General features: G+C 29.3%; 1 protein-coding gene across 1 annotated transcript; it reads left to right on the top strand.

Moving 5' to 3' along the window:
- LOC127734849 (pantothenate kinase 3-like) lies at nucleotides 1-14,310 on the top strand. Its single transcript, XM_052244888.1, has 7 exons — nucleotides 1-225; nucleotides 2,723-3,075; nucleotides 4,243-4,493; nucleotides 5,989-6,165; nucleotides 7,489-7,612; nucleotides 8,095-8,220; nucleotides 8,836-14,310. The coding sequence occupies exons 1-7, from the start codon at nucleotides 117-119 to the stop codon at nucleotides 8,905-8,907; spliced, it is 1,212 nt and encodes a 403-aa protein (XP_052100848.1). The 5' UTR covers nucleotides 1-116; the 3' UTR covers nucleotides 8,908-14,310.
- Nucleotides 14,311-14,543: the final 233 nt, after the last annotated feature.

Below are 14,543 nucleotides of genomic sequence, written 5' to 3'. Positions count from 1 at the left end.
TTCCGGTTATTTTTTTTTATGAAAATCCTTTTTTTAAAACCAAAATGTCTTACCTGTGTGTATGCTACAATGAATTAATTTGATTCACATATTTTGCAATTAAGTAAAAACTTGAGATGTCAGACAAACCATTGGTCATAGATGTCAATGGTCATGATAGCAACGATTTCCTTGGAAATGGAATGGACAGCGATTTGCTCAGTCCAAAGGATGCCCCAAAGCCATGTATGTTTAGAGAGTCACATTTCAGTGATTAAACATTATGGAAACTTTTTGTAAAACTTTTCATGTGCTTTTGTTCAGGTGTTAAAATTTCAATTTTGGGAGATTTGTTACGGTGCTAGCTGCGGAACCGTAGCTCTTATGCATAGTCATGATAGTAGTCCAAATAATTATGACACATCATAATTATTTGGACTATTATGCATAGGTGTGTTGAGCCCCCACCTATAGTCCATCCCCTTCATTGTCATAAATCCCTTATTTTGCAATATATATCAGTTATTTGTACCATATGTATACCAATATGCCATATTTTTACTCTGAAAAAACTTGTTTACTATCAGAGTGGCACTCAACTATACAGCGAACATTCTTATCTTTTAAAATGTATCTTATAATACTTTTCTGGATGCACAATTTTTTTCAGGAATAACTCTCACCACATACAGCACTGTCATATGATATCAGACTGTAGAGACCAAAAGTTTGGTAACCAAAAAAGCATAAAACAGGTTGGGACAATAAAAACCAAAAGGCCCATACGAGACACAAAAACTTGGGGGATTAAACAGTCAATGATCAATCTGTGCAAGTTGGAATCAATTTTACTCATAAAAATAAAAATCAAATTAATATGAGTTGTCCCTCTTTAGCATTGTTTAGTATTGATGTCCATATAAGAAATTCATTGACTATAATTTTGTTTTATGTTACATCCCCTTTTTAAAAGCAAATCTTATTTGTAGCAGCCTTGCCTATTCATGTAAGAATTGAGGCTACAGTGTGCACTTTCAAATGGTTAGAACATCATTTTTTTCTTCAAACTGAACACCAACCAAACCAGGGAACTTTTATTCATTGATTATCCTTTCATCCCCCAAAATTATCAGAATACAGAACAAATAGGGTTTTCACAGTCAAGGTCATTAACCCTCTTGCTGCCGAGTTTATTTCTTGCTTTGTCGCGTTAAAAGCATCTTGACGTTTCATATTTGTGACGTTGCAAAACTTATCCCTCTCTGTAGAACAGCACTTTCCCACCGTCCATAATTTTTCCCGCGTCAATTAAGCCGTAATCAGGAAAAGCGATGTAAAAGTAATTTTATAAAAATTATTGTTCTAAGATTGTTATAAACGATGGTTTTAATACAACTTTATTAAAAATACAACTTTTAACCTTGCAATATAGATTTTTTTTTAATTTCTTATCTTTAAAAAAATGAAGATAATATACTCATTGCTAATAATTTTACAAGCGCTTTTGTTTTATCTTTGTCAAGTGAAATGCATAACTGATTCTGAACCACCTCTAAAATAATAGAATATATTTATCCTTGTTATCCGATTAGCTTAGTAAACCTTATTATAATTGATAAATACCGTAAAGAATCTCTCAAACAATTATATAAATAAAACAATGGCACCAAATAAAAAAAATAAAATAAAAACAATGCATGTACAAATAGAAATAAAAAAAACGCAGAGCAGCCGATTCTATGAACTACTTCGTGTTGTAAAGTATTATATGTGTCAGATTAAATTTTTCATTCCAAGCATTGTTTCGGTAGGCGAGGAAAGAATTTTTAAACGTTATTATCCATATCCATTTTGTTTATTTCTCAATCATGTTTATTAATATTTTGTTGACCACTTATTGCACAAAATTTTAGAGAAATGCTTGAAATATGTATTTGAAAAACAGAAAAATGAGGGAAGAAGTTCTTAAATTAATTTCTATTGTCTACATGTGAACCTGAATCAATCATTATTGATGACTTGAAAATATTATATTTTAATTTTCATTTTCTGTGATGAAATACACATTGTAATTGGCATACATGAAATATTTTTTAAAATTCGTTGCTTGATAAATTGTTGTTTGCTCAACGTTTAGTGGCAGGTATTTCATGCAAAATTAAGGAAGACTGAGATCTAATGAACAATAAATATGTTGCTCAGTAGGTCCTACAAAGTAAAAGATCTGAGATGAATGGCTGAAAATTGAGATTGCCACTGGAAAAGGATGGTATGTTGGATAGGAAGAGAAATCATTGGGTCACCTAATATTTTAACATCCCCATTTCGAATGAAAATAAATATTTTTAGATTATTGCTTCCATGTTGAAACAGGTATAAAATGTATTGAAATATCATATCGCAATACAAGTATATTGTGTACATTTGTGTACCTTTACAAAAAATACTAAAAGAAGTCAATCGGGCATTTGAGCCCAACAAATATTTTCCAGTTCTCTTAAACATGTTAAATAAAGCGTGTATTGTGAATATTAATATTTCTGATATAACATACAAGTCAACCTACATACATGTACCTTTATTTTCATGCTAATGAAATAAAAACTGCAAACATGTTTTGTCATTCATAACCATAAGCAAATGAACAGTACTTTAATACGCTAATGTTAGATTTGAAAGGAAAATTCAATTTGCAAAAGAATATATAGAGAACAATTTAATTTCTTTTTTTTCTTTTATCCAGCTATGCCATGGTTTGGTATGGACATTGGAGGAACACTAACCAAGCTGATATATTTTGAACCTTGTGATATCATGGAATTAGAACAACAAGGGGAAAAAGAAACACTTAAAACTATACACAGGTACTTGGTCGGCAATATAGCTTACGGAAATACGGGTATAAGAGACACACATCTAGAAATGACAAATCAGCAGATTGGTGGTAAAAAAGGGACCTTACATTTTATACGATTTCCTACCAGTGAAATGAATGCATTCATTAATTTAGCCAAATCTAAAAACTTTTCAACTTTAGCTTGTGCAATATGTGCAACTGGCGGTGGTGCTTATAAATTTGAAACAGAGTTTAAACAGGTAAGTCAATATATGAATTAAACCTTCTAGAAACAACCATCTTCTTATAATTGCAACAAAGAAAACAAAAATCAGAAATAAGAAATCATATGAAAAAAACATCAAGGAAGGTAAAAAAAAGATATAAAAGTACATATTTAACAAACAAGCAAATAAATTGTCCATTTCTATAGAAACAGCTTATAAGATAAGCAATATTTCAACATTAAAATGTAAAACAAAGTGAGAGCATTTGCCTTGGACATTGTTAGATTAGTGAATAATTTGATTTGTTGATCCCAAAAGGCCACATTCAAAATTTTGATCATTTTCTTAAATCATGGATATCATAAACAAACTTCAGTTCAAAACTCATTTAGGGGTGACTTGCAAAGATCATTTATTTGAGCTATGAATAGCAAGGTTTTTAATTATGCCCCCGCCGTAGCGGAGGGGGCATTAAGTTTTACCCTTGTTTGTACGTATGTCCCAAAGTTGGTTTCTGTTCTATAACTTAAGTTTGCCTCGACTAAATGCTATGAAACTTATACAAAATGCTTATTACCACAAAACACAGATCAAGTTTGAATTTTGGTGGTGTCACTTTAACTGTTCTAGAGTTATGCCCTTTACAAATGGAAAAATTGCTGAATTTTCGTTTCCGTTCTCCTACTTTAGTTTGCCTCAGCCAAATGTTATGAAACTTACACATGATGCTTATTACCACAAAACACAGATCTGACAAGTTTGAATTTTGGTGCTGTCACTTTAACCGTTCTAGAGTTATGCCCCTTTACAAATGAAAATTGCTGAATTTTTCGTTTCCGTTCTCTAACTTAAGTTAGCCTTAACCAAAGGTTATGAAACTTATACACAATGCTTAATAATACAAAATACAGATCAAGTTTGAATTTTGGTGGAGTCACTTTTACTGTTCTAGAGTTATGCCCCTTTACAAATGGAAAAAGTTTCCGTTCTTTAACTTAAGTTAGCCTCAACCAAATGTTATGAAACTTATACATAACACTTATTACCACAAAACTCAGATCAAGTACAAATTTGGGTAGCATCTCTTTCACCGTTCTTCAGTTATGTTCCTTTATAAATTTATATGATATGCAAGCGGGGGCATCATCTGTGTCCCATGGACACATTCCCCATTAATTCTAATTGATATTTGTTTTTCAGAGAATAAATTTAACACTACATAAGTTTGATGAACTAGACTGTCTCATCAAAGGTATTCATTATATAGATCGTAATTTTCCATTAGAATGTTACTATTGGAAGGATGCAGACAGTGATAAACCAAACAGCTCGAATAAAGTTCCGTTTGACTTCCATAATCCTTATCCTTATCTAGTTGTAAATATAGGATCAGGTGTCAGTATCTTAGCTGTTCGAGGACCATTTGACTATAAAAGAGTATGGGGATCAAGGTAAAATACACTAAATTATAAAATGTGATTAAAATAGATATTACACTGTGTTAAATATACATATGTAAATACTGAGAAAATCATAGAAAATTATAGGCCAGATTTTCAGTTTATGAGCCTATTAAATGTATTTACATTATGAACAAATTTATTTAATTAAGAAATGCTGGTCTTGTTTGATTTTGACCATAATCACAGGAAATATTAGTGAATTAATCCTTTTCAAATGATAACCAGAATATTTTTTCTGAGTTTTGAGTTTAAGTTCACATAATCAAATTTCCCTGAACTAATAACATGAATAAAGAGTTATTCTACTTCCAAAATACCCCAAAAAAATCAGGTTTGAGATTTTCTGATTATAACCTTAAAGTATAAATTGTGATGTCAGGGCTATATCTGACAGAAAGGGATTTATTGTTTGGGAGTTATACCCCTGAGTTAGAATGTATACCCCTGAAATATGAATTCACAGTAAAAAAAATTAATCTTTGATTTCTATAAAATTCATTGAGGGTTTGGATAATAACTTTGCAAAATTATCATTAATGATAACTTCTATAAAATTCTATAGGAATAAAAGAAAAAAAAATGTGTTTCTGTAAAGTTTCCAAAATATTTCACAGTGCTTTGGCAGTTGAATATAAAGATAAGAAGGTTTGGTATAATTGCCAATGAGACAACTTTCAACCAGAGACCAAATGACATAGAAGTTAACAACTATATGTCACCGTACAACAATAAGAAAAACCCAAACCGCATAGCAAGCTGTAAAAGGCCCCCACATGACAAATGTAGGACAATATAAAAGAATAATGACCTGATTTTTGTAAAGAACGATGAATTAAAAACAAATTTAGATTTTTTAATTCATCGTGAAATATGATAAACAGCAACACTAAATTACAGGCTTCTGACTTGGGACAGGCACATACAAACAAAGTTCATGTCGACACCATTTGAGAAGGGTATTTGATTACATGGTCCTATTAAAAAAGGCATGGACATTTTCCATTAGTAACATGCTTAGATGAAACACTATATGTTATTTAAGGTTGGAGATTTTGGAGTACTGTGAATTCATTATTATTTAGGGGGTACCAATTTTGTGGATTTTAAGGGTATAAGTAAACCATAAATTTAAATGTTTGACAAAGTGCAGAAAAAAATGAACCCATAGTATTTATTGATAGTTAGCATGGTTAGTAGAAGCTCTGCTACATACAACTGCTTTCTTATGAACAATTCTCCGACATTGGTGTCCATTTAGAAAACTTCCAGTTTACCGGTAAACTTCCTGTTTGCCGATTTTGGAGCTGTGACTTTTTCGAAAATGTCTATGAGTATTATACGAACAAGAAACTTTTTTTCTCAAGTTTCTTTGACCATAAAGGGGGTGCGCACAATACACAAATGCGCACTATACATACCAAAAGACGGTAGGTAGTACATGTAGTACATTTTGTTTTTATGATATGTTTGTTTTTTATTCTAGTTTGGGTGGAGGAACATTCCTAGGTTTATGCTGTTTATTAACTGGCTGTAATACTTTTGAAGAAGCAATAGCATTAGCTGCTGAAGGGGACTCACATAAAGTAGACAAACTAGTCAAAGATATATATGGTGGGGACTATAGCAGATTTAACCTCAAAGGCGCAACTGTAGCTAGCAGGTAAAGTTCTTGAATAGTTCTCCACTTCATCTATACCTGTTAGATGTGAATGCTTCTGGGATTTTATATTTCTTAGCCAAGCTGTATCACTTAAGGTCAAGTTTAATACAGTGAATGGGCTATGTCACAGATTTTGGTAAAATTTTGCATTTATCTTTTTTTTTCTCTGAAATATTACTGATTGAATTCTTTCAAAAAAGCTGATCATTTGTATAGAAAGCACATAAAATCAGTGAAAAACGTTCTAGAAATTGTCTTTAAATCATAAAATTTCTAATTTCAAATACATAGATTTCTCTTAAAAAATTATATGTTATTGATGCATAAATTTCAGTTTTAATGATGTGTTATAATAATAGGGTCACTGACTTTGTTTTCACAGTATACTTCATTCAAAGTGGTGTTCTAGGTGAAAAAATAGCACAAAACGTTGAAGCGATGGTAACATCATCCTGTTGTAAGGCGTAAAACATCGATTTTTTTTCACTACACACCAAAAACGAAGTCGGTGACCATATGATAATTTTATATCATTAAACTGGAAATTTATGTGTCCACAACATATATTTAAAAAAAAAATCTATGAATAAAAAATTAGAGAATGATGATTTTAAGACAAATTTAAGTACGTTTTTTCTCAGATTTTATGGGCTTTATATACAAATATTTGCCTGTTTTGAAAGAATTTATAATTAGTTATATTTCAGAGAATAGAAGAGATAAATGCATTATTTTTTGTATTTTCTGTTCTAGTTCAGCGAGTCAAGGTTGTATGCAAAATTTTACCAGAATCTGTGACAAAGCACATTTACTGTTCCTTGGCCTCAATGTCTCACAATGTTGTCCCCGAGGACCTTGAAGCCACATGGTATTGTGATACTATATTGCATGAATGTTATGATTTCTGAAATGAATTTCTTATAGAATGTTATGGATGTGATGCTATAATTTTTGGAAACAAAATGTTATTTTGAAATTTCCTGTTCATTAGGATGTTTCAGGATGCTATATGAAATTTGTGGAACGAGCATTAGTCATTGACTAATTTTGGTCTCAACAGACAACATTGATACAAAAAAAATCTGTTGTACATGCCTAAAAAAGTCAACAATTATAAAAAGAGAAAAAAAAATATATCAATTACAGAATTTTTTTTGACATATGAATGATTAATACTAATAGTGAATAAATCCACAGTTGTTGAAATGATAGATATTGAAAAATGAAGGTCTGTAATATAATAAAGGGTACAAATAAAGGCAACTAAAAAATATACTATGAACTCCATCATTCAATATTAAGTAATTTCATTTCATATTTCAGTTTTGGTCAAATGAATATACAAGAGAAAAGAGAGCAAGCTTCCAAAAGTGATTTAGCTAGATCAACACTTGTAACAATAACGAATAATATAGGTTCTATAGCAAGGATGGTGGCTACAACAGAGGTAAGGATTTTGATTTTCAAAATGGTCATAAAATACTAATAGACCTGAAGACAGACAATTTGTTAATGCAAAGAGAGAAGTGATTGTAAACAATTTAATATTGTTTTTTGTGACACAGGAAGCAATCTTTTTACAACTAGCAAGCATCAGTAATGAAAAATAAATTGACAATAATGAAAAGTAAAATTTTGGTTGTGAGAATTTCCATACAAATAAGCTCTAAAACTTCAATACAAAAACTCCTTTATTTTGCCGCTACGCTAGCCTAACAAAAACCAGAAAATTTATATTTAAATCTAGCACCAATAAAGGACAGACATTCCAGTATGGTTTTAGAAAATTGCACAAGTATTTTTATCACCAGATGCGTATGCTTATGCATTTGAAGTCATAGACAATAGAGTTTCTGTCCTAATGCTGTTGATATATAGCTTTCGCAAAATATGAACAGAATAACTTAATTTTCTTTTTCAACTTTTCAGAAAATAGATAAGGTTGTATTTGTAGGAAATTTTCTACGTGTAAATACTATATCTATGAAGTTATTAGCTTATGCTATGGAATATTGGTCAGATGGTGCTCTAAAAGCCTTGTTCTTAGAACACGAGGTAAGTGATAACATAATAAAAAAAGTTCATGCAGATATATGAAATTTTTTTCACTTATTTCTCAGTAACTACCAATCATAGCTAGATTATCCAATTGTTGAAAAAAAAAATTTTGATAGTTATTTGTTGACTTAACATATTGTGATGTTGTATTAATTTGAGGTAAACAATATGTTTAGAAATGATTGAAACTTCAAAAGAATAAGAAAAATAAAGTTAATTTCATATTTATTACATTGAATTTTGGCTGTTCTGTTGAGCATTTTTTTATTTTAGTGCTCTTTAAACTTATAAACAATGCTTATTACCACAAAACTCAGATCAAGTACAAATTTGGGTAGCATCACTTTTACAGTTCTTGAGTTATGTCCCTTTATAACATTATATGCAAGTGGGGGCATCATCTGTGTCCCATGGACACAATCCCCATTTATTTAACTTTTGTAAGGAGGTATCTTGGAGAGTAGGTCTTTAACTTCCCAAACTTGGTCTGATGGTACCTGATTAAGGAATGCCATGCAGACTAAAATAGACTTAAATAGGTGTAAATTTCAATTCACTCTACATCTTCAAAATGCCAATTATCTTTTCAATTATTATTTTTATCCATTTCAGGGTTACTTTGGTGCAATGGGTTGTATAATGGAGTATGTGTCTATGAGTCAAAATTTCTCTACTTTTAATTAGCATTTATAAAAATGAACTGTGATATTTGTGGGACCATTATAGAAGTCAGAAGAGAAAAATCTAAGAAATTTGTCATCTTATTTGGGTTTGCTATACATACTTCTGGGTAAACCATTTCATTCATTTTTATGGGCATAAGTGTCTGACAGATAGTCAACAAAAAAGTTTGTATCAAACATTCAGAAGGAATATATGTTCAGGTGATGACATATGCAAGTATGTATGTATGTATGTAAAGTTCAGCAGCATAATTTTTTTGTATTTCTTTCTTTGATTTAAATTATATTACTTACAGATGCTAGAGTTATTTCCCTTGCAAACATTTAATGTTTCATTAGACTGAATAATGCATAATTTTTTTTCTTTATTTCCAAATTTGACCTATGAGTTCTTTGCACAGAATATTCTTATAGACTGGTCAATTTAATTATCTTAATTTAGTAACAGAAATTAAGGAATTATTTTCATGTATAATTCTTCAGAAGATACATGTTATTTATCGACAGTGCAAGACCCTCATGGGAAGTCAAGGTCATTTAACACCCCCTTGTAGCATGTTATTTTTCAAGTGTTAAGATACTTAAAAGTTCAACTGCAATTGTAATTGATGGCTAATGTGTTCTCCATCTTCTTTTATTATATGCATTAAAAAGTGTGATGCATCAACACAGACAACTCTAATTAATTTTGAAAATAAAAGTGGTATTTTTTCAAGAAAATGCATAAAAGAAAATGTTTCAGTAAAAGATATTAATTTTGTTTGAAATTTTTCTTTTCATCACTTAAAAAAAATCTAATGTCATCGTTTAGAATGTAAAATTTTGATCAATCTGCTACTTGAATTTTATAGAGCAAAGTCTTCCTTTTATTGTTTTTATATTAGACAATTTGTTTTTTTGTGAGAGGCTAACGTGATGTTTTTATACAGAATGATGACTAATTTATTTTGTACAAACATCTAAGAGCTTTTCCAGTTTTCATCAAAATTAAGAATTAAAAAAAACTATTAATTATTGAGAGCGTTGATGGTGCTTCTATGAAAAGAGATTCGACATATGTTGCATAGATGATTTTCATCAAATGCATACTTTTGTTTGGTTGTATTATTTTTTTTCTTAGGTACATTACATTTATACTGAATGTGAATGAAAGATACAAATCATTAGTTTATTCTTATCAAAGGAAATAACTCTTAGATACAGGAGATAACTCATGTTAAATCAAAAGGCAGGGGATGTCTGTACGTCAGTTTGTAGTTTTCGTCTAACTGTTTTGATATATTTGTACCAGTATTTTTTATACTGTATGGGTAACACTGTATAGATATTATTACATAAAAAAACCTGTTTAGGTTCAAGGTTTTTCTTTTTATGCCATGTCTTTACTAGTTTTAAAACAATACGTCAAAAGTTAGCAAAGATCTGTTTTAGTTTATTTTATTCATTTTGACATCGTTACTTTCTGTTGGAAAAAAAAATCAGTTTTATTTGCCTTAAACACTTTCTTTTATCTTTTTTGTCAGTGAATGTTCAAAAATTCCCCTTAATTTTCAAATTTCTAGCTGATTTTGAAATGAGCACAGTATAATAGAAATTAAAGTTTTTGAAAGCTGGTTTTTAATATAAAAACTTTAAAGTTTTTTTTTTATATTTTATAATTGTGTAATTCATGTATTTGCTTCAAAGTGTTGAGATTTGAGTGTTATTCAATCAGTGCAGCAAGTATTTTTTTTTTTAATTAAAAGCATCAAAATTGCTTTTACACAAATAGAGATAGCAACGAAAAAATTAATCAGAGATTTATCTTTTAAATATAATTTCACAAAACAAATGTTTTGGATCATTCATAGTGAAATCTGTACCTCTATTTTATAAACCCTTTATTTTTTATTTGTTAATAAGAAAAGTGAGGTGATCATTCCATGTATAATTTGTTACGTAATTTATTTTATATAGTTGATTTGTAGAGTTATTTTAGATACACAGAGTTAGTGAGAATATAGTTTGTCTTTTATTTATTCAATTTATGTTTGATCACCATTTTTTTTTACCCTGTCAGCTGTTCCCTCTATTTTCACATTATTACAGTAATCAAAATAATTATCAATTTGTATATGACTTCATACTTCCGTGTTAGGATTTGAGCACTTCTGATCAAGAGAAATTTAGAAAAGTGGTTTAAGCGCACAAAATTCTTAAAGTTTTGTTTTCATTTATAGTCATATTCACACTATTTCTGTAAATACTGTTCAAATGAATTTGCTAAAATGGGATTACATTTATGGATGAAACAAGAAATAATTCAATTGAAAAGAATGTATACACAACAAATATGATTTTTATTGTTTTGAGGTTATATACTTTTATTTTCATTTTTAAAGGAAATGGCTACAATCTCCACAAAACATGGAGATTTTATTGTGTAGATAGGAAAAAAGAAAACTGTGCAAAAAGTACTCTGCAAAAAAGGTTTAGTCTTAAAATATTGCCTTTCTTAAACTTCATAGTTAATGATTATATCTAATAGATCAAGTTGCTTTCACTTTATATACCAATGCACAGGATAAATTAACAATGATAATTTTATATCTTTCATGGTTTGATGTAAACAGCCACATATGAGTCAATATAATTATACTAACTATCTTCTTTTATTTAATACACAGTGATGACCCATTATTAAGCTCAAAATTATATATATGCCAAATTTAATTTTTAGTCGTATATTGGTATCACGTTCGAAGACATTTGGTTTCCAGACAATAACTTTAGTATTAGTAAATAGAAATCTATGAAATTTAATCATAAGGTTTATAACCACAAAAGGAAGGTTGGGATTGATTTTGGGGGTTATGGCTCAAACCGTTTGGGAATTAGGGGAAAAAAGTGAGAAAAAACAAGGGTGTCCTGGTTAATGGACAATTACTTAAGTACAAATTACAGTGTAAGGGAGGTAATTCAATCACAACTTTGAATTACCTCCCTTACACTGCTTTTAAATTATGTATAAAGAACTTTTGTGCTCGGCGAAGCAATTTATTTTATTTGATTTTATAGATATAATAAATCTTGATATATTTGAACAGGGCAGTATTTAAAGGAGTTTGAATTCAACTTATTTCAATTTTTAAATTGTTCAACCATTATCGTAACTCATAATAATTTCATCTTTCTATAGTATGTTCAAAATTTTGTTTATATTTGAATTTTTTTTTTTTCTATTTATAACATTATTTTTTAGAAGTTTTTGGTTTCTTTTTTACAACATTTCACAATAGAGTCCTATAGTAATTTGTAAAATTGCAATACTGTATTTTTTTTGACTAAATCATTCATATAAAACTATGTTTTTTTCCCAAAAGATATTTTGATGGTATTTTAGGTTGGGTTTGAATAAACTTGGTTCCAATAGAAGCAGAATTTTCTGAAGTATGGTTGTTTATTTGTTTATTATTTTGTCTTCCGTTGTTTTTGTTTTCTTTGTTTCCTTTATCATCAGAGAATGAGAATGTTTCATTACCTCATTACAAATATGTAAGCCAAAAAACAAATATATTCGAAACAATTTTGCATTGTATGATTATCAAGTTCATAATCATCCAACCAGAAATAACCACAATATCTTTTAAAAGAATTGTAGCTTTATATGAAATTTATAGCAAAAAATTTAATGTGACAAATAATTTGTGCATAACACATCATCCTAGTGTTTGCATTGTGTAATTGGGTTCAGATATATTAAGGTAGCTTCATACAAGAATTTGTAGCACAATAAATCAAGAAGTGACTATGAATCAACAATCTTTAACGACTTCTGGTTTGATAACACTGATGCTAGACTATCAGTCTATGGTATCATTCACCCACCAGTCAATGCTTTGGCACTTGTTAATATTTATTACACACAGTATGTTATTATCAGAGAAAAGATTTTGTGATTTTGCAAAAACTTACAGTTTCAAATTCTTTCAAACAAAATTGACTATAAGGGTACTTCCCTTTAGGCTTGATTTGTAATGCAGCTGTTTTTTATTTTTGACCGTTTGAATGTTACTGATGAAGAGTAATTCTGAAAAGCAATTTGAACACAGCAAATTCAGTAGGTTTGAAGACTGTTAGAAGAAAAACAACAATTAAAAAGTTGTTCTTCTGCTTTTGTTTATTTCCATATGTACAGGGATTATTTCATGTCATGAAGGTTTTATACCATATCCATTTGTTTTAACTTTCATTAAGCTTTGTATCAAATTAAAGAGGAGGAGAACACTTATATATAACTGGTTGTTTTATTTTACAATAATTGTGTTGAAAACATCATACAGATATTGCTTATATTTTTTTCCTTTAGAAAGTTGTAAAGACTTACCTTAATCTTTTACCACATTAGAAGTTTGAGATTTGATTTTTTTTAAATGAATGTATTTATAAAAGCAGATGAGACACTGCACAAATGTTTTCTTTAATTTAGTGGTATTATCCATGATTCTACATGATCTTTGAATACTAAGGAAACAGATATTTTCAATGGTTTGTGTAATGTCAGAAATTAAGAATTTATTGAAATCCATGAAAAAACTTTTTTTTTACTATGAATATTGGTACCAACTAACCAATACTTTTTTTAAAGTCACAAGTGTCAGATTTGTAGACATACATAAGTAATTGCTATGATGTATTTCTCATCCTCCATATGAACCTTTCTGTACCTGTAATGTTTATCATTGTTGGTCAAAGGGAATGTCTATTGTTGTCAAGGAATTGACCTGGTAATGTATTTTTATGTATAATTATATATATTAAAAATAGAAATGCTTTGTCATATATAAACAGAATTTACATTTATAGAACTATAAAACAGACTTTTGATTTGTAGAATTATAAAACAGACTTTTGATTTATAGAATTATAAAACAGACTTTTGATTTGTAGAATTATAAAACAGACTTTTGATTTGTAGAATTATAAAACAGACTTTTGATTTGTAGAATTATAAAACAGACTATAGATTTGTAGAAATCATTCTAACTAGGCAGCATGATCTTATTTACCTAGGATTGCAAGTTTTCCTGCAGATGGTCGTGGTTCTCTCTGGGTACTCTTGTTTCTTCAACTAATAAAAACTGGCCACCACGATACAGTAAGTTGTGCTGAAAGTGGAGTTAAATACTAATTATCAATCAATCTAATTAGACAGAGAGCATAAATATTTTTCATCCCAGAGAATCATTTTTTCCAGACATATTTGTAACTTATGGTAAATTTGTGGAATTTACCACATTGTAATTATAGCCATTCAAATGTCAGACAGAGGTAATGATTTATATATTATTTTTTTATTCAGTTTTGTATAATTTATTGTACAATTTTATTATCATTTTGGTTGAAAAAAAGAAAGGATGATAAATTATGTAGTTATGTTTTTATTTCCACTATGATTGTGGTTGAAAGCAATTGATTAATGTATGTCCTTGTTCAAGAACCACTACTCATTTTCTATCCTAGTATAATATCTGACTATTTTTGGGTGGAACAAAATCACACATCAGATGGTGCGGAAAGCAGGATAGTACTATTTATTAGGTCATTAGGAAGTAATTTTGTTAAACAATCAATAAATAAAAATATAATTAAGGTTTA

The sequence above is a fragment of the Mytilus californianus genome, unplaced genomic scaffold, assembly GCF_021869535.1.
Source record: "Mytilus californianus isolate M0D057914Y unplaced genomic scaffold, xbMytCali1.0.p SCAF_3, whole genome shotgun sequence".
NCBI classification, from domain to species: Eukaryota; Metazoa; Mollusca; class Bivalvia; order Mytilida; family Mytilidae; genus Mytilus; species Mytilus californianus.
This window is presented reverse-complemented; position numbering and strand designations above follow the sequence as displayed.